The sequence below is a fragment of the Diceros bicornis genome, chromosome 6 (genome assembly GCF_020826845.1).
Source record: "Diceros bicornis minor isolate mBicDic1 chromosome 6, mDicBic1.mat.cur, whole genome shotgun sequence".
Lineage (NCBI taxonomy): Eukaryota > Metazoa > Chordata > Mammalia > Perissodactyla > Rhinocerotidae > Diceros > Diceros bicornis.
The window spans coordinates 64707626-64733509 of NC_080745.1; the positions used below are offsets into that span (position 1 = coordinate 64707626).

Genomic DNA, 25884 nt, shown 5'->3' on the forward strand with positions numbered 1-25884 from the left:
CTGGCCTCATCCTACAGGTAGGTACCCACCAAACTCATGAGGCACAAAAGAAAGGACACAATCAAAGAACACATTATTCCCAGGATGAGTTCTTCATAGCAGCAAAGTGTTGACTGAAGCTTCAAGGAAACTACAGTGTGTCAGGTAAGGGGCAAACCATCTCTGCCCGTTGTCAGGAAAGGCCAGCACCTTCATCTGGAAGGTCTTGATGGAGGGTAGGGATCACTATTTCAGCAGTTCTGTAACACAGGAAATCCCCCTTACCACACCTTCCTGATTTACACAGATTCTTGATATACACCACATGTGTCCTCAACTTTCCTTTCCCCTCCCCCCAAGTTTTCACTCGTGCTGTTCCACAATTAGGTGATGAAAACTTAAAACCTGTGGTTATAACTTCTATGAGAAACTTCATTTTGAAAGCTTGCTAAATTTCAACTTTATTGCCATGAGGAAAACAGAAGAAACAAAAGACCTCAGTCATCCACTAACACAAAAACCCCTAGTGAAGACATTTAATAACTGTAAGTTTTCTGCTGCAAGTTGTTGAAAATCCTGACCTTTGGACTGGGGTGCCATTCATTTGCTTCTACAAATGTTCTATGAAACAATAGCATTTATTTTTCTAAAGGTTTTAGGTTACATGTTCAGTTTCACCTATGGATTTTAACTTGGCTAAGCCTGGCCTGTAGTTCCTTTTGAATCTACATGTCACTGGATTTAACCTGAGTCTACTCTTCCAAGGGAATTCCTAATGGCCAGGCAAACAAGTCCACAATCTGATTTTTCAATAATTTCAAAGAAATAAACACCCAGATGAAAATAGCGTACCTATTAGAACACTGAGAGATACGCAAAGATTTATCTCAATGGTGATTACAAACATTTTTTTTCTAAGTGTGCATGGTTTAGTGACTATGTCACCAAAAAGCTCATATTCTATTGCCAGCTCCTCTGTTTACACACTCTGGGCCTCCTCTGAGGTAAATGAAACAGACTCCTCCTCCCTCTCACTGGGTGCACTGTGATAGCTAATGAATGTCTGCACTTAAAAGGCTTTTAAATTCTTTGTTGGAAGTCTCCTCTGGGATATTAGCATCCCAAGGAATGCTCTCAAAGTCCCCTCTGTCCTATTCTCTGGGCTGCTTCTAACCTCACTCTGGGTCTGGAGCCCAGTCTCAAGGGAATCTGGGATTCAGGTGCTAGATCTCCAAGAATGGCATTCTGCAGCCTGTTCAGTAGTTTGTTAATGAAGAACCGTTCAAAAAGATGTAAGAATCTGGGACTAAACTGGACCCTAGCACACCTACAAGCAAACATGGCCTCTCATAAAAACCATAGACCCTTTCTAGTCTCCCAGAGAACCTCTTTCAGATTGGCCTACCCACCACAGAACACAAGCACCCGCCTGGCTCACTGCAGTGGAGTGAAGGGATTATCATTAGCTATGATACCTCATTTAAGGGTGTCAGGCTTGAAGGTAGAAGTACTGAGTTCTAATCCCAGCTCTATCACTTAAAAGCCATGTTACTTTGAGCAACTTCTTTTAGTCTGTTTTCTCATTTATAAAAGGGAAATGCCAAAATTTAAAATAAGACTTACTATATACAGTTTCTGTGAGAATCAGAGGAGTTTTTATAATCTTTAAAGAATATTACAAATGTAAAGTGTAATTCTTTTTCTTCCGCAAATGACTGATTAGGGAGCTATTCAAAAATGGCTACCTTCTGTCTTCGTTAGACTGTTTCTAATAAAACATTACACCAGGTCTTTATAAATCTCCCTTCTTTGGCTGACTAGTATTCAAATTCACAGAGCAGACTTAATGAGATGAGTAACATACAAAGAGAATCAAGAAATCCTCCGCTAGGATTTCTTTCAAATCACATAGTGATTTGAACAAAAAACTATTTGAAAAAAAAGTCTAAATATTTTTAGTGTTATTTTCCATCTGAATCCAAAACTTTACAAAGCACTTGTTTTACAAAAGGAAACCATATTTTGAGGCACAGGGTTAGTTTTGCCAATGCTGTTTTCTTGACGTTTGCTCAAAGAATGTATTATAGCTAAAAGGATTAAAATGGATAAGGTTGTTTAAAAAGACGTTAGGGGAAAATAAATAATTTAGATCAAGTTCCAATATGGAGAGAGAAATATGATGCTACAGCACTGCTTTGTTAGAAACTATAGAAAAATAGCAAACAGAGAAGTTCTTGCAAAAAAGTACCAATGAAAGAGAAACAATGGTTAAAATTATAGCTCATCCATATTATTCTTTATTATTATTCTTTAGTCACTGAAAAACAGACCATAATTACTGACCAAAAGGTTATCTAGATAAGGAATTTGTACAACAATGTGATCCCACTTACATATTTAAAAATGTATATACATCTGTATGCATAGAGAAAGGTCTGAAAAGATACATGCCAGACTGTTAAAAGTGGTTATATCTATGGAGTGGGATTGGGGATTATTTGATATATGTATTATTGAAGTTATATTAATGAGTATGCAGTACGTTGGTAATTAATAAAATAAATAAAAATCATAAATCTTTAAAAGTAAAAATATCAATAAAGAAGTTAAGCATTAACCAGAAATATCCTACGAATTAAAAAAAGAAAGCAGAAACAATGACTAGAAAAGAAGTTATTCCCTTTGGCATATTAAGTTAACAAATAAATGGTAAATAATCAGTCAACAAGTATTTACTGAAGAGCTGCAATGCAACAGGCACTCTACGAGATGTTGTAGAAATAATCACTACTCTCACAGTGACTTATAATCTAGGGGTAGAGCTAAGTTTACATGAACATACACAAAAAGATACCTAAGAACAAAAGGCAGAATATGAAAATAGCCAAAGGAGTGATTTTTAGACCAAAAGTGCCTTAGAAATTCAGGCTCAATTAACGATTCAGTTAGTTAATGAACTAATTAAATCTTTGAGGTGAAATAGTGAAGAATTCATAGAGCAAGACAGATTTGAGCATGGCTTTGAAAGGTATGAAGAATTCAGAAAAGGGAACAAAGTGGGTGGATGGATGATGAAGTAGGGGATCCAGAGGGTTAGAAATTAAGAGAATGGCAAAGAGAGCAGGAGCTCTGTGACAGGAAGCTACACCATCTCCTTGTGAATAGACTCACGTTCCTGCGAGGAGGAGGAGAGAAGAAACTGGCCAAGCAGGGTGGGCTGACTCTAGAGGGCCTTGGAAAGCTGCAGGAGAGTGAAGGGGACTTGACTTAGCAGACAAGGGATATCCCTGAAGGTTGCTAGCTGGGCAGTGACAGGAGGACAGTGGAGCTTCAGAAAGACTAATCAGGCAGCAGGATGGAAAGAGGCTGGAGACAAGGAACCCAGTTCCCTCAGAGAGAGGTGACAGAATAGATGTGAGGTGATAGGTGCCCAAACCAGATGCAAACAGCCACAAGGGAAACAACAATAGCTTTCATTTAGCCCCATTCTCAAACTTTCAAATCAGACTCAAGCTAATATAAACCCTTAGAGGAAAGGCCTTTGAAGCTGTCTTGGTAGAAGAATGAGGAACATTGTGTTGTTATGCTATAACAGGGGCAGTGAACATCACCAGCTTCAAAGTGAGACTGTCCTGGATCCATCCACAGCTCTGTCACTTAACCAGCACAGTTACTTAAACAACCCCTGAGACTTTGTGTAGAATACACAACCTCTTTGCTCCTTGGTTTCTTCATTTTAAGTGGCTATAAAAGTGTTCTCTACTTGAATTTAACAAAATCTCAGTTCAAAGAGAAAGATAAGGGAAGGAGGTATGAAGGAAGGATTTTCTTGAAACTTCACACTTATCAGTCCCTTTTACCCTTCACAATGTTTCACTGGGCCTAGAACTTGAAGGAAGAATAAGGCAGAGTCTGGGGCCAGTTTATAAATAAAAAGTAAAGTAATTCTAAAATTGTCCAACAATTTGACAGTAACTTTCCGACAACTTTTTCAAACATGCTTTTTTTCCTGCCATTTTCATTACATCAATAACTGTTGATCCATTTCTATTATTTTCTTCAGTGCATCTGCTTCCAAAATATATCTCCTTCCCAGAGAAACTAAGTTCTACCCCATACTGAATCAGTTGTTGTTCTATTCCTTCACTATGTCATCAAGTGTGACAACCATCTCTTTCAATTGTTCGTGTTATCTCTACGTGATTATTCTCTTGTTGTTTTACCTAACAACTATTTTGTGTTCTAACCCATAAGACCTTCGAAGACCCTCATGGGAAGGACTATGGCACACATTTTTTTAATGCTCCACAACGTGAAGCATAGGGCTTTTGAGTCCCAGATAAATGAATGGATGAATAAATGAAATAATGAATGGATCAAAGACTGGATCCCTCTCTTTTCTAAGCATGGTGAAGAAAGGACAGGACTGGGTTCTAATCCTGGTTCTACCAACTACTCATCTGTATGACCTTAAGCAAGTCACATGTCTTTTCTGAGTCTTAGTTTCTTCACACACACACACACACACACACACACAAAGGTTTCTCATCAGATTGATTTAAGAATTAAATGAGGTAACAACGTAAAACACAGTAAGAGCTCAACACACAGCAGCTATTATTAACATTATTATTATTTACCCTTAAGGCCAGGTCAAGACCCCTTGACTACTCCAGTTCTCACTTAACCCTCTTCTCTGAACTCCTATAGCCCTTACAGCTTGTTCTACAGCCTTCAACCTTTGAATATATCCTATCTTGTTCTTGTTGCTATTATTTCCTGCACATCTTGTGTGCCTGAGGAGATCTTTAACTCATAGAATCTTAGAATTAGATGCTACATGTAGTCAATGCAGTCAGTTTTCTTCATTTTATGGATAAGGAAGGATTCAGGAGGGTTAACAAGTTGCCCAACAGCACATAGTTAGTTAGTAGAAGAACTGAGACTAGTAACCAGTCTCCTTGTGAAGTTCACAGCAGAGGTTCCATTTAAGCCTGCAGGTTTAACGACTGATGTCATCAAGTCCCTGCTCCACAACTCATTAGCTGGGTGGTCTTGGGCAAGTTAGTTAACCACTTTGTGCCTTGATTTCTCCATTTGTCAAATGGGGAAAACAGTACTTTCCTCACAGGGTTGAGAAGAGGATTAAATGTGTTAATACACGTAAATTACTTGAAACAGTACTTGGTACATAAGCACGCGATAATGCTAAGTAATATTATTATTATATTATCACTATTATTTTTATTTTTATTTTTTTAAATGGCATTGCTTTTTTTTTTTTTTTTTTTTTTGCTGGCAAAGATTTGCCCTGAGCTAACACCTGTTGCTAATCTTCCTCTTTTTTTTTTTTTAACTCCCAAAGCCCCAGTACATAGTTGTATAATCTAGTTGTAAGTCCTTCTAGTTCTTCTATGTGAGCTGCTGCCACAGCATGGCTACTGACAGATGAGTGGTGTGGTTCTGCACTCAGGAACCGAACCCAGGCCACTGAAGCTGAGCACACCAAACTTTAACCACTAGACCATCAGGGCTGCTCTGTTATCACTATTATTACACCACAGAGAAATATCCTTTCTTCCATAGTATTTCAGAAATAATACCCCAAATCTGGGCAATTTACCTTTTCTCAGCTATCCAATCTCACCTTCCATCCTTTAAGGTGTTTTTGCCTTTCCAGAGCAAGCAAAAATAAGGTACTGGTTTAATCCCCAACTCCCTCAATACAAACATATAGATACAGACACGTGCTCCATCTTTTCTAAATACGCAGCTTATATTTTTCACTCTTAATCCTTTGCCACACAAAAAGCAACACATGCATTAAAGTTTGTAAATAACATAAATACTTTATTTGACTTAATATGTCTGTTCCATGTAGCGTGATGATGGTTATCTCTATATGGATTTTTATGCGTGTGTCGATGCAATGTGTTTTGACTGTAAATTCCTAGAGACAAAAACGATGTTTGCTTAAGTCAATCAAACATAAATTCTGGGGCACTTGGACTAAATTAGATTGAGTATTCAGAGAGGAATTTCAGAAAAATTCAGAGAATGGGGGGGGATTAACGTGAATTGGCTTAGCAGAAGACTTAATGAGAGAGGGGACTTGGGCAGAGCTTTGAAGGACAAGTAAAATGTTGAATTCAAGAGGGAAGATGAGTGTTCAAGGTGGAGGGTATAGTGTGAGTAAAGGAGAGGGACTGGGCGAAGATTAGTCTGACTAAAGTAGAGAGATGATACTGGAGACCACTGTGAAATTCTATTGGATATGTATGACTAGAGCACGTTGAAAGTACAGTTCATGTTTTATTCCTCTTCGTAGCCCCAATACCTAGCACTAAGCTTGGCATATAACTATAACCAAAATATGTTTATTGAATTAAGCAAAATTACACTGTTTTTCACCATACTAAAGTGAAGAAAATTGAACTGAACCCAACTCAATCAGGTCATGAAACCAAAGGACAAAGGAGTTCAACAAGGTATATATACCTTCAACAGCACCAGCCACTAGTCTAGAAATGTGCTACATCACCATCTATGCATGAGTGCAAGAAATAAAACTGACCAAATTCTCCATGCTCAAATATTCATTCATTCTCCTTCTGTCTCTGCCTCTCTCTGTCTCTGTCTCTGTCTCTCTCACACACACATACACACACACACACACACACACACTCTGCTCAGAATTCCAATCCATCGCCTCATAGCCTGAGACAGTGGAAAACTTGATTAATGCACCAAGAAAACCAAAGTTAAGACTCTTAACACCTAATTCATTTTGACAAAGGATTCTCAGAAGAGGATCCTGACTCCAGGAGCCCAGACCATGCGACTGGCAGACTGAACAGACTCAGAGAATCTTGAAGGAAACTTTTTTTCTTCCATGAGATACCCATCCCACCAGGAGGGCTTGGGAGAATGAGAGAATTTAAACAAATTTTTTGGCAAGAGAAATAATGATATTTGGTATTGGCAACAGTAGCACAATTTGTGTTGTACAGGGACACACAACTGTTTGTGGATTACCTTTGGCCCCAGTGACCAGGTGATAAACTATACAAATGTAGTTGCAACTGAAAGGTTTATTTACTGGATTTTCTGATTCACTAAAATTAATTAAACCATCTCTACAAGAAATAGACCAGAGTTTCCTGATCTCTACCACTTCTAGCACTACAGAGGTGGCCACAACGACTAAACTGTGACTAAATGACATGATGACTATGTCTCTGTGAGATACCACATTCAAATTCACAAGAGTACCCAGGTATAGTGAGCTGCAGCTAGCACTCAGGACCTGGGTACCAAATTTCAAACATTACAGAAAATGCATCCATTTTGTTTCCAAAAGGTAGAATAACATATATAAAACTTCAGGTGATTTCTGACAACCTTTAATACAATATTAAAGTGTATCAAATCCTTCTAAAGTTGCTAGCAGACAAATCATGAAATGCCAAATGATGAAGTTAGAATGGAAGCTTTTCTTGGGCCTAAAAATCTCTAGAAACTGCTTTTGGCTGATGCTGTTGAAGTGACAAGAGGTCAGTAGTATGTAATTTGACAATAGTACCTGGCCCTCATTCATCTTCCCAGCCTCACTGTCAAACAGGGGCCTGATATTAGACACCTGCTCAATGAGTAAATTCATGAGTCAATGAGTATTATAAAATACTTGCCTGTTTTTACTCTATAAAAGAAGGAATGATAACATAAAAATTATCAAGCAAATTCTAAAACCTTTATTTTATATACCCTATAAGAATCAAATTAACAGTTCAATTTTAAACTATCTGTCTTTCAAACATGCTTCATAACTCAAACTTCACTAAGCAAGTTATAACACACTTTAGCTCAAGTACATGAATGTGTGCAGTGATTTGGAAAAGGAGAATGAGAGAGGGCAAGGATCATTGTCCATGTCGAAAACATGTCCTTCCCTTCTCCAATGGAGTAAAAGAACTTATAATGGCCTCTATTTTCCTATAGGGCCAATTCCATTTTACTGAGCCTAAAATTCAAGATTTTCATAATCTGATCTGGATTTACCCAACCAACCTTTTCTCTCACGCATGTACTTTCTTCTTTTTTAATTACATATTTTGGAGCTAACAAAAATACATTAGGACTTCTTAAAACCCAATTTAGACATAGTTCTACCAATATGAACTTTCCTAGAATAATTTATAATATGTACTTTATTTTTGATATTTTTTTAGATATAAACATTTCTGAATTAACAAAAAAATGTGCAAATAGGTTTTTATAAAGAAGAATTTGACATGGTTCTAGCAACATAAACTAAGATAATTTCTAACATGTACCTTCTATGCAGCCAGGGTGGTCTCCTTACTGCCCAAACATATACTCAGGCTTTGCCTCATGCTCTTTCCCTTGAGTTAAATGTATTCTCTTCTTCTTCTCCACCTCTCCAAAGTCTACCCATCTTTCACAAGGCCCAACCTAACTCCCATCTAAATTTAGCCAGCATTCAATCTCTACTTTTCCTGTTACACCCTGGCACACCATTATGTTCCATTTAGCACTTCATTCTTTATTGTCTTTGCGTTACTCTTCAGTTTTATCAGTATAAATGTTATCTCACCAACTAAGCTATTAGTTCGTGACAGCAGGGACAGTGTCTTTTGAACAGTACAGGTCAGGTATTTCGTAGAATGTCCTTCAATTTGGGGTTCACCAGTGTTTTCTCAGGTTTATAGAGAGTTATGGATTTGGAAGAAGAATATTACAAAGATGAAGTGCCCTTCTCATCACATCATATCAGGGAATACATGATATCAACGCGATTTATCTGATGACTTTGTTAAAATGATATCTGTCAGTTTCTCCACTATAAAGTTACTATTTTCCCCTTTCTAGACTCTTTTCTTTAGAAGCAAGTCATTAGGGCCAGCTCCGTGGCTTAGCAGTTAAGTGTGTGCGCTCCGCTGCTGGCGGCCCAGGTTCGGATCCCAGGCGCGCACTGAGGCACTGCTTCTCCAGCCATGCTGAGGCCGCGTCCCACATACAGCAACTAGAAGGATGCTCCGTGGCTTAGCGGTTAAGTGTGTGCGCTCCGCTGCTGGCGGCCCAGGTTCGGATCCCAGGCGCGCACTGAGGCACTGCTTCTCCGGCCATGCTGAGGCCGCGTCCCACATACAGCAACTAGAAGGATGTGCAGCTATGATATACAACTATCTACTGGGGCTTTGGGGGGGAAAAATAAATAAATAAAAATCTTAAAAAAAAAAAAGAAGCAAGTCATTAAATCCAGTCCACACTCAAGGAGAGGGGAGTCAAGCTCCACCTCGTAGAGGGAGAAGTATCAAAGAATTTGTGGACATATGCTAAAACCACCACAATAATTAATTAATAAATATTGTGGGGGAACGTCTTTGAAGCTATGCAAATATCCTATTTTACCTTCAAGTTTCTCCTACTAACATTAACTCTGATTAGTGGATCTTGCCTACAGCAAATATTACTCTTGTATTCTAATGGTGATTTGGGATAGTATCTTTTATTTATTTTATATTCTGCCATTCTTTGTCTAGCATCAAACTAAACACAGAGAAGGTAATCAATAAATACTTGTTAAATGTAATTGAATTTCAAGAAACATTTATGTGAAATAAAACGAGATAGTGAAAGGTATTCACTGTCAAGGCAAATCTGTATTTTGGCAGTTGTGCTGTTCTTACATCATATGTCTTGACTGATGAAATGGGAATACAAAGAAAAGAATTAACTACCTCACCTTTACTAAAACTGGGAAAACTTCCTCCAGAAAGGGGAACAATAATAATAGTTGTATAGTGCCTTAGAGCTTACGAAGTGTACTCACATTCATCATTTAGGATTTCAGAAGCTCTCGGAAGAGAAAATCTTCAGGAGATGGAAATAAAAAAAAAATTTGAAACTTGTCAAAAGGCACTATTAAATCAGAAATTGGAAAATTAGGCATAGAAACTACATAAGGCTAACAAGGGAAAGCAAAAGTAAAAGAAAGAAGAAACAGAACGATAAAAAAAATAGTGTGGGTCCACTGCAAGGCTTTAAAGCAGGTGGTAAAGTTGCTTTAATGCATAGCATGAAACCAAGACAACTTAGACTACCAAAGATAAAGAGTCCATGGTTAAAATAATGAAAAATGTCATTACAATAAGCATTAAGAAGGGACTTCAAGGGAATATGCACTGAAGGTGAAAAATAAATAGAATCTTCATGTATGCATTCACTCGTCTCTTCATTGGGCGTCTCCATTTTCCCAGTGCCTTTAAGAGGGTGCTTAACCTACTGTGTACCCACAAATATTTGCTGAAGCTCTACTATGTGTCATACATAATGCTAGACATTGAGGATATACAATAATTAGATATAGTCCCTTCCTATAAAGAATTTGCATTCTAGTTGGAAAGGTAAAACAAACAAATATATATGTGAAAAGTTAAAGAGCAAAACAAGGCCGAAGTGGCCAAAAGAACAGCTTAGAGAGTAAAAGCTAAAACAGTCCAGAGAAAGAAGAGATCGCTATGGAATGACCTGTTCAAGAAAGGCTTTGTGAAAATAAGGGGCATTTACAGTCCTTCAAGAACTGGGTGGAGTTGAGGGTAAGATTTGCACAGAGCCAAGAGAAAGGCATTCAAAGCAGAGATACACTGGCTGAACAAAGGTATGAGGTTGAGATAATGAAGGTGCTTTAAAGAGACAGTGAAAATCAAGTAGGGCTGTAATAAAAGGTATATGGCAACATTGGGTACAAAAGGAAAGCTGAGACTGAGAAGGGAAAGGCTTCGAATGCCATGTTCAGGAGTTTGAACATTTTCTGTATGCAATCCAAAAATCATCAAGGTTTTAGAGCAAAAGAGTGACATGATGAATTATGATATTTTAGAAATATCAAGCTGGCTTTTTATGCACATAATAAACGGTGTACATCTTGATTAAAGATATGGTTATGGCAGTAAAAAGACAGGCAAACAAAAAAAGCACACTGATATATAACAAAGAGGGGTAACTGGAGCAAAATAGACTTAAGAACTAAAGATTAACCTGAGATTTCTTTGTTGGGAGCATGAAAAGCATAACATTAGATAGAACAGAGAGGAAGTTAGGCAAAGGGTAAGATTCCAAGGCATGAAGAACAATCCTATTTTTACTTCCCCCATCATCACCATGTTTCTATGAAATTCAAGTTGCCTAAGCATAGAGTAGAACAGGTAACTGTATTAAAGGAGTAACCAGAGAACCTCCAAAGCGATACATAACAGTGGCTTTAGAAAGTTAGAGAAAACGCAGTTGCACTAAAGTGCTTAAAAAGTATTTGGAAAACAGTCAATTATACCTCAATAAAAAAAAGTATTTGGAAAATAGAAACCACATGACTTCTTAATTGAACTATTAATTCAGGAGAAAGCAACAATAACAGAAAATCACATCAAGATAGCAATATGAATGAATTAACCGGAAAAGCATATTTTATCCAAGCTGGAACTATGAGTTCATTTTAACGTTAGTATATTACAAAACTAAAGATTAGTCTCTTCTCTCATTACCACATACATAAAAGAAAGCCACCCCATGTTCTCCACCTCCATTCCTTAAAGGCAATTCTCCTTACATTCTCTTAATCTTCTCAAACAATTCCCTAAATCTATCTTCTTTTTTCTGTATAAACTCCTGTCTCACTGAATCTTATTCACTCCTTAGTCCCATTTTGAAATATTAAATATATGTTATAAATTTTCTGAAATTGCCTTTAATGAAAGTAAGAATCCTTAGCCTTCATACAGTGCTGTGCAACTGACAAAATATTTTACACACATTATCTCTTAGAACCCTCACAGAAGCAATGCACAGCAGGTATTATCATCATCCATATGTTATACAGAAGCAGCATGCCCAGGGCCACACATTCATAAGTGATAGAGCCAGGCTGCAATGCAGGCTTTCTAAGCTCAAATTCCCTATTCTCTTCACTATATCATTCAGTTTCATAATGTGCCAGTAGGTGTATCTTATTACTCAAAATGTATGTTGTTATTCTGTAGTATGTTTAAACCAACAGATCTTTTTTTTTTTTTTTAATAAGGTGCTTATTACAGGTGCCTATTACAGGTCCATTTACTAAGAAGACCTAATTATTTTAAGATGTTCATGATGATGACAATTATCACTGGATGAAAAGTGACAACTGAAGCATAACTTTGCAAAACTGCTAAGACTATACCAGAAACATTTTTGCCTTGAATTCTGCAATGCAACAACAAAGACAATGTGGGTGATTTAAGGATATGCGAGCATCAAAGGGCAGAAATAGGGCATTCCTACTCTCTTTAACTCTGCTAAGGCCTCAAATACTGATATAGTTCAGAGCATCTTATTACCAGGGAGACATAAATCAAAAGGAGTTCAGCTAGGAGCAATAAAACAGATTAGTGTCTGGAAGGACTGACTTTAAAGAAAGTTTTAAAAGAATTAAATCCAGGTAGTCTAGATAAAAAACAGCTATGAAGAAACATTTTTTTGAAGCTGACACTCACACCAAAGATAGAAATTACTGCATCTAAAAAATGCAAAGAAGAATAATCACAAATATTTGGAGAATATTTATAAAGGGAAAATTCAGGATAAATTTGCTGGCAAAAATCTATGGCACAGAGAACTCTCTCCCACAGGAGTGGTGAAAATTACATTCCTAGAGATATTTAATACCAGGTTGGACAAAATAAGAAAAGGATTCCATATGGAATGATCCTGCACTGACCCCTGAAGTGGTGGAAGGATTGAAGATAGCCTCTTAGATCTTTTCCATTTCTGATTGTTTTTAATTCTATGAAGTTTTACGGGGCACGGCCTTTTGCCAATTTCCTTTCTCCCCATGATGCCCACTTTCTCCTTTTACAAAGGGAAACTAATTGTATCCTTCATTTTAAGTAGCTCTCATGTTCTCAATGAATCAGTAATATAATCCTAGGTATAAGTTTGGAAGAAAAAAGCCAATTCCAAAAAGTTATAATGGTCCTTTTTCCCCCAGTGGTTGCTGGGGCTCTTACAAGTTTTTCCACAAACTACAGAGGAAGCAGTTCAAATGGATTCGAAGAAGAGCTGTTTCATCACGAAAACCATTAATATTCTCCCTTCTTATGTCTGATCACAAAGCTGACAGTGACCCTGGGAGCCATAAGGCCCTGGGTCAAATTACCATCAGAGCTGCTGTTCAGGATTATCTTTTACCTTTCAGCATTTTATGCTGAGTGACAGCAAAATCTACTTGCAATGCACGTTTTTAGGGCAATGGCATTTACCTTTGAAAAGACGTAGCCTTAAACACCTACATACTTTGGCAAATGTTATAAAAGAGTAAGTCCTATTCATGCTTCAAACTCAAGAAGCCTCAGCCTTGCTCTCTTTCTCCATTCCGGCACTTTAAAAACATGTTTCTCAGATACCCTTGAAATAGATCCCAATACCTCTCCAGAATTCCCATTCAGCGAAAGCCCCAGAAAATACAATGGCATTTCCTTGTTTTGCAGATTTATAAGGACAAGATGTAAGAAAACCCAGAGAGCTCTAAGAACCTGTCCCTGAGTCCTTTAAAAATAAAACTGTAGCTCACTTATGAAAAGGGACAGCAAGGCAGAGATAGTCCTCCAAGAATGGACACTAACGCCTCTTCTACCCAATCTAAACAGCCTCAGTGGCTGAGGACCTATCAAGTCCCATTTTGCATATTTGAAACAAAGTATGTCCCTCTACCCACATAGTTCATAGATATTAACATCAAACCCACTAAACAAATATTTTAAAATACCATTTTCATTTTTTTTCTAGTGAAAATGACACTGTTCAAAACTAAAAAGATTGGCCTCTCACACTGGAATGGGATTTGGAGTTTTCAAAGTCCTTCCAACACTTAACTCATCTGATCTTGGCAAGACAGAAGGCTGGCATTTATAATAAGCCTATTTTAAAACAGAAAAAATTTTACTCTGAGATTGGGCAATCTGAAGGAGAACTCACTGCGGAGATTTTCAAACCTTCCCCAACAAGAGACCAATCTAAAAGGGATTATTCCAGAAAACTTGCGAGAGACTTTCAAAAAGCCTGAATCCTTCCACATCCTCAACTCAGGAAAGCAAGAACTAAGAAAAACAAAAAGGCACTTTTTTCTAGAATTTTAGGAATGAATTGTGACCCTGACCCTTTAGTAGCCTATGAACCTGGCTGAATTTTCTCAAGAAACCCACTGCATCTTCTCCCCCACAGGACTAGCCTGCCAGAAGTTTTCGTTACCAGTTCGCGGCCTGGGAGACTCGGCTGCCCAGCGAAAGGCCCGCAGCAGGGACAAGGACAACCCAGCGAGCCCCCTTTGCGTAATCACGTCAGGAGTCCCACTCTCCTGTGTCTCCTTGCCCGAAGCTACCAGCTTTTCCCCAAACTTCCCCCACCCCGCAAGAATGGGAAGCAAGTTTCTCACCATCCTCATAGTTTTTCAGATAGTAATCCGGGCCGGGACCTCCGCGGCTTTTCGCTGGGTTCCTCAGGTTCTGAAACTGCAGAAAATCGGTCCTTTTGCCCCCGAAGCGCAGAAAGGCGGGCGCAAGTCCCCGGGCCAGAGTCACCAGACGCTTGGAGCTGCAGGGGTAGAGAAAGAGAGAGGAAAGGATCCGGGGGGAAGGCGAGAGGGGGCGAGGCACCGAGCAAGGCCCTCTTCCCACTCTCTGCGAGCACCTTGCCGGGGCTAGGGGGCTCTGTGTCCGCCCCAGCCCAACGCCCGCGCGGGCCTCTGGCCGCTCCGCGGCGTCTCGCGTGCGCCCGGCGCCCCAGCCCGCCCTGCCCTCAGCCGCCTGGCTTGCGGGGGCTACGCCTTCTGCGCCCAGCCGGCCGCGGCCCCCTCCCTCAGAAGCCCCGACGCTGCTCGCCAAAGGTACTTCTTTTTAAAGGGTTAGATTGTGTTTATTAACAGAGAGTGCGTATGGGGTGAGGAGGACACTTCTGCTGAGAACACGAGGCTACGGCGCAGTTGTCCGGCTTCTGCCACTGCCGGGAAAGCGCTCCTGGCAGAGACGCGCAGCGCACGGACCTGGGGCCTCAGACTTTTGCCAAACTGCTAGGCTGAAGGCCGGGATCTGCCTCCTCGCCCCAGGGACACCGCAACCTCAGTGGAGAAGGTGAAACCTGCCTTCTTTCTCTCAGACCAGGCACTTGAGCTCAAGTTGATTCTGACTTTTTTTTTAATGCCAAAGTTGATTTTCCTTTTCCACTGCTTTACAACAACCGCATCCATCTCCCAAATCCCTGGGCAAGAGAGACTGCCGGGGTAAATCCTTGCCTCTCTGAGAACACTCCCCACCCCCGCCTTGCACAGTAAAACAATGTCTCTCTGGCCCCTGAAATAATTCAGCCTGATCTCAGGAAAGGTAACATCCTTCTCTCCATACCCCGAGTTGGGCTCCATCTTTTTTCCTTCCCACTTAGGGCCGTTTGGAAGCGCTGGGGAACGTGAAGTTTGCTGAAAAGGGGACCCTACGCGTCGGAGGAGACTCGAGAAGCACCAGAACAATAGCATTTACATCTATTTAGGGTCAGGATTTCCATAAACAGGTTCTTAAAAAGCCGAACGCTCCAACTTCGGGAAGGGATAGAGAAGCAGCATCACAGATCAGCTGAGTTCCGGATCTGAAGGTTATTTTTAACGCTTTACTGGTTCAGCTTCTGAAAATCCAAATCCAAATGAAGAAACTAGAGAGTATCATAAATGAGGCGGATATAGAGAGAAAAAAAACCGGAGACTCCACTTTCGGAGAGTTTCTGACAAGAGTCGTGGCCGCCCCGAGAAGTTGGTGGCCGGAAGGGTTTGGCCAAGGACTCCAGAACTCCGCGTTCCAGGGCAGGCGTAGTCCGGCGTCGCGTGGGCCCGCGGCGGGCAGAGGAGACGTTTGCAAGAGTCCAGCTCCGCGGAAACCGCATTTCCAACAACTGTCCATCCGGAAGCCTGCACAGCCAATGCAAATGCGCCCCGCCACGGCTTCTTCCCCGAAAAGCTCCCTTCCAGAATCTTTTCTGCGGCAAGCATTTAGCGCGAACGGGATAGTTAAAAAAAGGGGGGGGGGACCTGAAGAAGTCCGCATAGCTGGAGAAGGGCAACGCAAGTGGGGCAAAAATTTCGGAAAACTCCTGTCACCCCCCACACTCGGACGAGCTCAGAGACGCGCTCTGCAGAGCTTCCGAGGAGGAAGCTGGGCCGCGCGGAGCTGTTCCCGCCCTCCCAGCGGAGGCATGGGCTCGAACAGAAATGGCCTCGGCAGCAGCAGCAGCAGCAGCAGCAGCCGCCACTCAGTCCTCCGGCAACGCTCGCTCCACGTGGAAGGAGCGCTCCACGTGGAAGGAGCGCTCCACGTGGCGCCTGTCGCTACCTGCCGCGTCCGCTGACCCCGCCGAGCTGAGGAGACCCGGAGACTGAGCGGCCGGCGCACGCGAGAAGCAAAACTCGAATTTCGCAAGGAGTGAAAAATACTCACGAAAGACGCGCAGCGGACTCGGCCTCTGGGCAGAGAAGTGGGACTGAGAGCGCTCAGGGCTCTTCGAGGGAGACCGCCGCTGAGGCTCCAACTTGAAGGGAGTTTTTAAAAATTCAACACTTGGATTCGATATTGCAGAAGATTTATTTATTTCTTTTTTTACACTGCAACTCTGTCCCTAATGGGAAGGGATCGTGGTTGCCTAACTGCTGAACAGTAACAACTCAGGGAGAGTGAGTCCAGTTAGATTCCAAGCCCTAGAGTTGAGAGGGAGTCGGTGATCATAAACCTCCAGGTTTGCTAATCCGCCGGTGCTAGGTTCAGACCTCCGAAACATCCCCGGAGTATTTCTAGGACCCTTTCCGTTCTCCTTATATATGCTGTGACCGGAGCGAGGATTTTTTTTTTTTTTCTTTAAAGAAAAACTAAACTATGCAGTTACCGCAGGAGATTTAAGGAGGAGGGACTGGGGGCCATTTGATCTATAAAAAGCGTCTTACAAAGTCCTGAAGTCTGGAGACAACAGCGGAGGATATAAAATAAAATTTTAAAAATCCGATCCAACTTGCCCACCGTTCAAGCCTCCTGCTTAAATTCGTTTTCCGTCTGGGAGTGGGAGAGAACAGACGAAGCGATCTTTCCGTGGAAAATTCCACTTTCGTGCGATCCCGGCTTAAACACTCACAGACACGCACTCTCTCACACACACACACACACACCCATTCCTCTCGGGTCTTTGTTGCTCAAGATCATCTCTTCGCTTTTGCAACTTCCCTGAACTTCTTGCTTCTTTATCAGGAGACAGGGAGGATAATTGTGGATATATGTAAGCACAACATTTTTTCAGTCATAACTGATAAGTTTCTGAAATGCCTTCTGCATTGCAAACATGTGCATCTTAATAGAAAACATTGCTTTTCTCAATCACCAGTTACAGCCTCACAGCAAATATTCCAGGAGGAGGAAAACCTCCTTTCTTCTCTGAGAGATGCGCTTGGCTTATTTTCTTCTTCTTCCCCCTTTGGAATGGGGGGTTGGAAGGGGTGGGGGTTGTTACTTAAGAAAAAAAAAATGATCCATCGAAGCCCCTGCCTTACCTTAAGAAATCGAGCCAGCCATCATGAATGATGGACGGATCCAGCTGCAGAGAGAGGAAGTTCTCATTGACTGTCCTGACTGGGTTCTTGGTGCTCACATCAAGTAGAATCAGAGTCTTTTCCTTCAAACCTGAAGCTCTGTCTACAGGCAAGGGTCTCCTGTCTCCAGCTTGGGAGGAAAGGGAGAGATGGAGCAACAGAGCCAAGAAGAGAGCCACCGGGGCTAGGCACGCGGGGGGGCGGGAGTTGCTGGAGGGCATGGCTTCAGGGAAGGCACAGAGCACCCTCATTAAATCCCTCTGATTTAAACCTCTTCCTACAGGGTCTCGCTGGTGACTAATTGTCCTTATCTAAAGTGTGTGTCTGTCTGCCTTTTTCCCCCCTTTTTTTTCCCTTCCTTTTTCCCCCCTTCTCTCACTCTTTTTTTTTTTTTTTTTTTTCTTCTTCTTCTTCAGTGTTTTGGTGCTGGTGGAGCGAACTCACGCCCCTAGCCAGCCTTCTCAGCGACTCGTGCCAAGAGTACTCGTTCACCAGGACCGCCCCTTTAAGAGATTTCGACTGCAGACATTTTTTAACTTTTTAAAGGTAAGGGGGTGTGGGGAGAGGCGGGATGTAGGAGGAAGGGGTGGTGTTGTACCCTCCTGATTTAACCCTCTAGGGTCAGAAAGCGGAGGAAGGGATCGAAACAGCATTGTTGTAACGTTTGGGGTACGGCGTTGGGGTCTTGTTTTACTTTCCACGCTGCGAGGCTCCGGGATGGGCGGTTCTAGCTCCGACCCTCACACACTACAGCCCCACGCCCGCCGCGGGCGCGCTGGGGTAAGGAGTCCGCACCGGCCGCGCGCCTGTTTGTCCTGACAGCGTCAGGCATATCGTCCGCTCCGGGCCTTCCTTTTGGGTTGAAGCAGCAAAAGCAAGGGTGATTAAGTTGCAGAAGGGTCCTGCGGCGGCGACTGTGATTCTTGCCACAGCATAGAGCGCAGAGCGAGACTCCATGCACACAAGTCTGGACCTCTGCGATGCGCTGGGCAACCACACAGAAGCATCCTCTGACCTCGACAGGGCAAAAGGTAGCCAGAAGGAATACATGGAGTGACCAGGTCAAAGGGCTTATCTTCCCGTGAGGGCAAAAGATCCCAGACGAGGCGTGGCTCCGTTCTGCTTTGCATCCGAGGTGAAAGTGTTTTGGGGGCTCCAATATTTCTGACTTAGGCCAAACCAAAGCAACCTTGTCTGTATTTGGAGAGTCTGGGCGGCGCTGCACGCCTTTGAGCCACTGCTTGACCACTCTAGGGAACAAGCAGAGCCGCTCCTCCAGCCCCTCCTCGAGGTCAACCCTGGGCTTGCCCCTCCTGCGGGGACGGACGCCCTTATGGTGCCGGAGAGGTACAGACAGACACAGCTACGTTTTCAAACTCGGCCTGGGGTCACAGCCAGAGTTCGCCCGCACATAGCTCCTGGATGCGCGAGAACAGCCGGGAGCCGCGCGGTGCACCACCCGCCCCAGCTCATGGAGCCCTGAACCACAGCATCTCTCAGATCGAGCCCGGGTCCCAAACTAAAGCGCTGGGAAAAGGCCAAGTAGAGTTTGCTGCAGTCACACCGTTGGGCCCCACTTTCAGCTGCTTTGTGGAACAAAACGGGTCTTCCACTTGGCAGATGAGAACTACTTTATGCAGTGAGGGTACACATGAGCGTCCCAGGGCCTCCTGATATCAAACAGGCAAAACTCTAAAACGCAGAGCAAAGGTGTTCCCCAAGGGTGGACGTGCAAAGGGCAGTCTCAGAGCTGCTGGACAAACATTGAAATGGCAACCTGTCTCCCCTAACCTCCTCCCCCAAGATAGGATGAAGGAATCTGGGAAGGGCTGGAGTAGATGACCTTCAACTGAGGTTCCCTGAGGAGCTTTTACCAAACTAAGCAATCAAGAAATCCAGAGGTTAAGTTGGGTTAGACTGGGAAGTGCCATGAAGACCTTCTAGAAGTAGGACTGCATGAAATGAGGCCAAAGGAGAAAGAAAATCCAAGGCATATCATTTAAAGATGATTTTAAAAACCAAGATGTTACATACTGGAGTCTTAGATGTGGGCTCCAGCCCTAAGATCTGCTTCCTTCAGTTCCTGAAAATTTCTAACACTCCTAGATCCTTTAGAACATAGACGTGTTTCTGTGTGTGGGTGTGTGGTATGGTAGAAGTTCTAGTAAAAATTGTAATTTTAAAATGTGCACTGAGCACCTCCTAGAGATGGTGATAGTCTGGTGAGCAAAGATTTTTATTTATCTTTATATCTCTAGACCCAAGCACTTAGTAGGCACAATAAATGTCTGTGAAATAAATTAATGTTAAATCAAATCATGCTCAATGCACTAAAATCATATATTGCTCTCAAGAAGAATGTGAAAAAATACCTTTATTTGTCACAGTAAACTTGGTTTTAGGTTTCTGTTCAGTAATTTGTTTTTCCAGTTATTAGTATTTTCCTGATCATCTCCTTCAGGAAATACTTTCTTGCAAATTCAGAAGCCATTAGTTTATTTCTATATCCAGAATTAAAACCAATTATATGTTTTTAACAAGGAGCCAGATGTTCCAAGGGCCTAAACACCCCCTGGCTTAAAAGTGAATGTACTTTTAGAAGCCACATTAATCGGGACCAGTGGAAGACCACTTAAATATAGAAATCGTCTATCCACTAGATGTCCAAAATTAATGTACCTTTCAAAAGTATCTACTCTTGTAACTAAAGATGAACTTGAGTATAATGTGAATCTGCTTAATTATAAATTTTATCTATTTGCTTACTGACCCAACTATTCTGTAATTGTTTGGTGGCCTAGTTACTTTAACCAATATTTAATGCTTTTATAAAGAGCTGTATGTGGTATAAAAATCAAAACCAACAAAACAAAGTGCATTTTTCTTATGCCCTGATGAAAACCATCTCTCTAGCCATTGAAATTCTATAGTCATGGCCAGCCTCAGGACATGGGGCAAAGAAGGCAATTTAATAACATTTAAGGAGTTCCAGATAGCCCTGGTTGACTCCCCGATGACCTGATTGTCTGGTCCTTTGGCCTAGTTTGGGTATAGATCTTCACAGGGCTACTCTTTCCAAATGGCGCACCCCCCTCTCCCATATCACGGTTTTTGTCTTGCCTCTCATCTAATGGTAAATTATAGGCTGTAAGTAGCTCATTATTAATCTGTATTTTAGACTGATGTTTCTCTCCTGTCTTCTGTGTGCTGGGTAACAACCATCTGCATCTCTGTTCCATCTTAGATTGTAATTTCCTAAGGGACAAGAACTGGGCCTCTGTATAAAATATGAATTATTGGGAACTAGATGCATTGAAGACTCCTTGGAAATGCTCTGCCTGGTGTTACTGAATGGTCCTTATAGATAAATTCCTTTGTTATCTAGGAGTCTAGGTTCCCAGACCTGTAAGAAATCTTGAAGATTATCTGCTTCAGTGATTTCTAGACTTTGGGATTTCAAAATAAATATTACGTAGTGGGGAAGAGCTGACATATATTTGCCAACCTTTTATTTTGTCTAGTAAGGACCTTAAAAAAATCTATCAACTACTTATCACTATTACTTCCCAAAAGAAAAGAACATTTTAACAGCCAAAAAAAGCTGAAAAGATATGTCAAAATAAAGAGCAAATGTTTAAACTGAATAAATTTAGCTTCATGAAAAATCACTATATTATTTTTATCATTTCATCTCAGACCAGTGGAAATATGCCAGTGACCAAAATGGGTATTAGGACTGGTGACTGGGACTACTGATGTATCCTGTGTTTATGGCCAAATTTTACTTTGTAGCATACAGTGTTGCTGCAAGATGTGCATGCTTTTTAATATAGTCATCCTGACTACAGTAATTTCTTTCCACTCTTCCTATGCTTTTTTCTCATCTTTAGCCTGTCACAAACTCATTGACTCTATATGCCACCTCCCTCTCCTTCTATTAAGCATTCAAAGCCATAGTTACTTCTATGCCCATTTTCCCCTTCTAAGAAAACTATACAAAGATATCTAATAGTGAGAAAAAAATTCTTTCCAACATAACTGGGACTGGGAAGCATGAAACTATAGCAGCCAGTCCACTGTCTCATCGCTACCTATATACTTGCCCATGATGACTTCTATCTATCAAGATCTTATGGTCCAGGATGGTTCTCAGGGCTATATCTGTTCTCTTATTAATCTTTTCAAATAACTCTGAGAGGTAGATATAATTCATTATTATATCTAATCTACCTATGAGAAAATTGAGACTCAGAGATGTTAAGCAACTTTCTCATGGTACACAGCTAATAAGTGGCAGCACAGGATTGAAACCCAGGGCCACCTGATTCTAAAGCTATATCTGTGTTCTTAACCACCAGACTCTACTGTAAGCGGCTAAATTACTGCATACCCTCTAACAACTTGTCAATATATAGTGGAAAAAACATTGGACTGGGAGTTGGAAGACCTGAGTTTAAGATCTGATTTTGCCAGATCCTAGCTTTGAAAACTTGGGTAAATTTTTTAACTGTTCTAAGCCTCAGCAGCCTACTCTGTAAAATTAATATAATATCCTAGAGTAGAGTAAGAATCTAATAATGTATAGAGAAATTGCTTTATAAATTATAAAATATTATACAACTGTGCTGTTTGTTTCTTGTTTATTCTTATTCCCTCTCTCCCACATTTGCCACATATACATCCCCTTAATTGATGACTTGGGCAAGAATTAAGTTATACATAAATAACTTAGTGATAAACGTGAAAAAAAGGTCAACTCTACCTAATATGATGTCAATAAATGCAAAAATAAAACAAGTACATACCACATATTTTTACCACGCAGGCTCTTCTGCCTGTGATTAGCATCTGAAAAAGGAAGAAAAGTTAAGTAGGTTTTACATGCCTCCTTCAATTTTCCACTAGGAGAGGGGAGTCAGGAGTGGGCAGAGGACAATGCTGGGGAATAACGAGGTATGTTGTTTTATCATCAAAGACTGTGTCTCTGTCCTGCTTGGAGGAGCAAGAGATGGCAAACTTTCTCCATATGGAAAGTTAAAGAGGAAAGGAATTTATAACTCTATGATTGTTCAATCTCATTACGTAAGAAAACTCTAGCTGGATGGTTTTTGTTCTCATTGTTGCCATGAAGCAACAGATTTATGTTGGGAAGATCATAATCATAATAAATGTAGTTGACTCTAATGAGTTCATTTTGAAATCCCTTAGCATGTTTGGGAGTAGGGATGATAGTTATTTGAGGAACTGCTAAAGGTAGAAAACCAAGTAATCGAAAAAGAGATTAAAATTATTCACGTCTTATTAGTCACACCCACTGAAGAGTGATTTTACCAGCCTGGCCCATTTTGCCTTTTGTACATTCAGGAAAGTCCTGAAAATCATCATTTCATACTGGAAATTGTACGGGCTTTGAAGTGCAATAGACTTTGATTAAAATCCAGTTCACAATTTACTGTCTGCTCATGTGACCCATTGTTGAACAAGTCATTTATTCTTGCTGAGCCCCAACTGCCCCATCTATAAAATAGGCATAAGTATGCTTCCCTCCACATGTGTTGTGAGAATTAATAGTGGTAATGTCTTTAGTTCCTGGCACATAGTTGCTACTCTACTATCATTTTCATTGGTTGGGTTTCATTGTGGAAATAAATGTAACTTGCATATATAAGGTAGGAAGAAATTATACACCTGAAATCTAAGGTCTTGAAATAGTATAATAATAACTACATATATACTATCCCATTTTATGCTCATAGCATAGATAGGACAAACTTTATCCTCATAATTCAGGTAAGGAAATCAAGAGTCAAAAAGTTCAAAATGCTGTTTCTTGAAGAACCTGAGACTAAAGCCAGCTCTACTGACTGATAACTAGACTATGATTTTGGTATGTTTGTTATTGAAAAATACCTGAGAACTTTCAGATATAATGTCCCAGGAGAAAAATTCAGATTGCCTTTCACATGTTCTATAGCTTCATTAACTACATATGTTTGTATAAGTTGTTTATACATACCACTTTCCTAGTCAGACAATTCTAAGCATTAATTAATGCTAAAGATGATTTCTAAGAAAGTGAAATATCTAAATCATATATATTTATCTCAATATATATCCTACTTTAATCTTGACATTTAGAAATTGGACCTGTAAGCAAACATTTGCCTGGAACACAATTGTGTTTGTTGACCCTCAAAAAATAACTAGCTGTGACTGTATTTTCTTTCGTTCCCTAGGCTAACAGCACACTTTGACCTTTTTAAATACCCTAATGTGCTTAGTTCATAATAATGACAGTTAAACAAATATTGACAATAGAAAGCATACCACAGGTTCAAGCCACTCTTCAATAATCAAAATCAGCTGATAGACTCTACTGGTATATATTTACTCAACTGAATATTTTACCTCCACCTGAATTAACATCTAGATCCCTAATTCTTTGGAGTACTTTTGTCCCCACATAAGCAGATCCAATTCCTTCCTTAGTTCAGTGCCAGTTATGCTAAATCTTACCAGCCTTAACTCTTACCAAAATTTTCCAATTCTTCTAGTCTTTTTGGTTACCTAGAGACATTTATGTGCTGTAACTTTAAGGACGTTTGCTTCATTTCCATCAGACACTTAGATTTTAAATTTCTCTTTTGATTTTCTGAAGCCTGTCCATCATAATAAAATAGTATTTCCTGTGTTTAAATACTTAAAAGTGTTTTTACCTTTCAGGAAGACATGAAAATAATTTGGGAGTCTAGGTTAGCGATTCTCAACCCTGGCTGCACGTTAAAATCACCTGAGGAGCTTTTTTTTGGGGGCGGGGGGGGGGGGAGCGAGGAAGACTAGCCCTGAGCTAACATCCTTTGCCAAGCCTCCTCTTTTTTGCTGAGGAAGATTGGCTCTGGGCTAACATCCATCCCCATCTTCCTCTACTTTATATGTGGGATGCCTGCCACAGCATAGCTTGATAAGCAGTGCATAGGGCCGCACCTGGGATCCAAACCTGTGAACCCTGGGCCGCCGAAGTGGAGCGCGCGTATTTAACCATTACACCACGAGGCCGGCCCCCTGAGGAGCTTTTTAAACATGATCATGCCCAGGCCCACCCCCAGATATTCTGATAACTGATTTGGAGTGGGACCTGGACATATTCTGGATCCCTTGCTATACAATTCTCTTTGGTTTCTAGTTTCAGAGAGCAAATTTAGATGACAAGGGATACCATGTTCTGAATCTGTTTGATTCCTAGGTTTCAGGTTATGAGGAGCAAGAGTTCAAATACTAACGGATATCTCAAAAAAAATTATTGTAATCTATTCTGTTCCTAAGTTTAGACAATGGAAGTTCAGATAGTGAGGAACTACCCTCAAAGGGGGAAAATACTATACATCCTATTAGCTTTAATGGATTCTCAACTGATTATTCTTTTATTCAAGAAATGTTTTCACTTTACACCATCTGACTGGCAAAATTTGAATACTGGATAACACTAATTGTGGATGTGGGGAGATGGATACCTTCTTGCATGCTGATGGGAGTGTAAATTGGTTGGGCCATTCTGGAAAGTGATCTGGCAACATTTATTGAAATCATGTATGTGTATTCCCTAAGACCCAGCAATCCCACTATGGACACAAACTCCCAAGAAACTCACAAAAGGCTCGTAAAAGGACTCAAATGAAGATAGTCTATAAAGCATTGATTTTAATACTAAGGAAATGGAGGCACCTAGATGTCCATCACAAGAGAAATGGACAGGTGAAATAAAGAGTGCAGCAGTTAGAAGCAATGAACTAAATGTACATATGACAACTTGGATGGGCTTTAAATACGATATGTGAGAAACAAAAAAAAACCAGAATGAGATCTGTAGCCTAATAACATTAGTGCAAATTAAACATATATGAAACAGTGTATTTTATAAGGATACAAAAATATCAAAGGACATACATCAAACTCATCAGAGTTGATGCCTATAAAGTAATTGTTGAAAGGGGAAAAAATAAAACAAAAGGCTTTACATGGACCAATGTTCAAAAATATTCTCCTGCATACAAGGCAAAACTTAACCAATTTTCTGGGGAATGAAAGGGAGAGATATTTACTAAGTACTGACCATGGGCTAGGTAGTGTGTCTGCTCCCCCACCTTGGGATCCAAAGAATATTCTTGTCCTTGGAAACCTCACAGTCTAGCTGGAAAAATGAACAGGTTAACAAATACAAATACAAACCCATTCGAAGA

The 25884-nt window shown here is 40.7% G+C and overlaps 1 protein-coding gene across 2 annotated transcripts in view; it reads right to left on the bottom strand.

Annotated features, from left to right (window-relative positions):
* Nucleotides 1–25884, bottom strand: part of HPSE2 (heparanase 2 (inactive)) — a 698714-nt gene that overhangs the window by 623936 nt on the left and 48894 nt on the right. The window contains exons 2-3 of one of the 2 annotated variants that reach the window (XM_058543725.1): nucleotides 22453–22495; nucleotides 14468–14625 (exon numbers count right to left, since the gene is read on the bottom strand). In XM_058543725.1, the coding sequence (XP_058399708.1) occupies nucleotides 14468–14625; nucleotides 22453–22457 (163 nt within the window). In that variant the 5' untranslated portion in view covers nucleotides 22458–22495. Of the gene's footprint in view, nucleotides 1–14467; nucleotides 14626–17608; nucleotides 17976–22452; nucleotides 22496–25884 lie in introns of those variants that run through there. The other variant, XM_058543726.1, reaches the window with a different exon arrangement.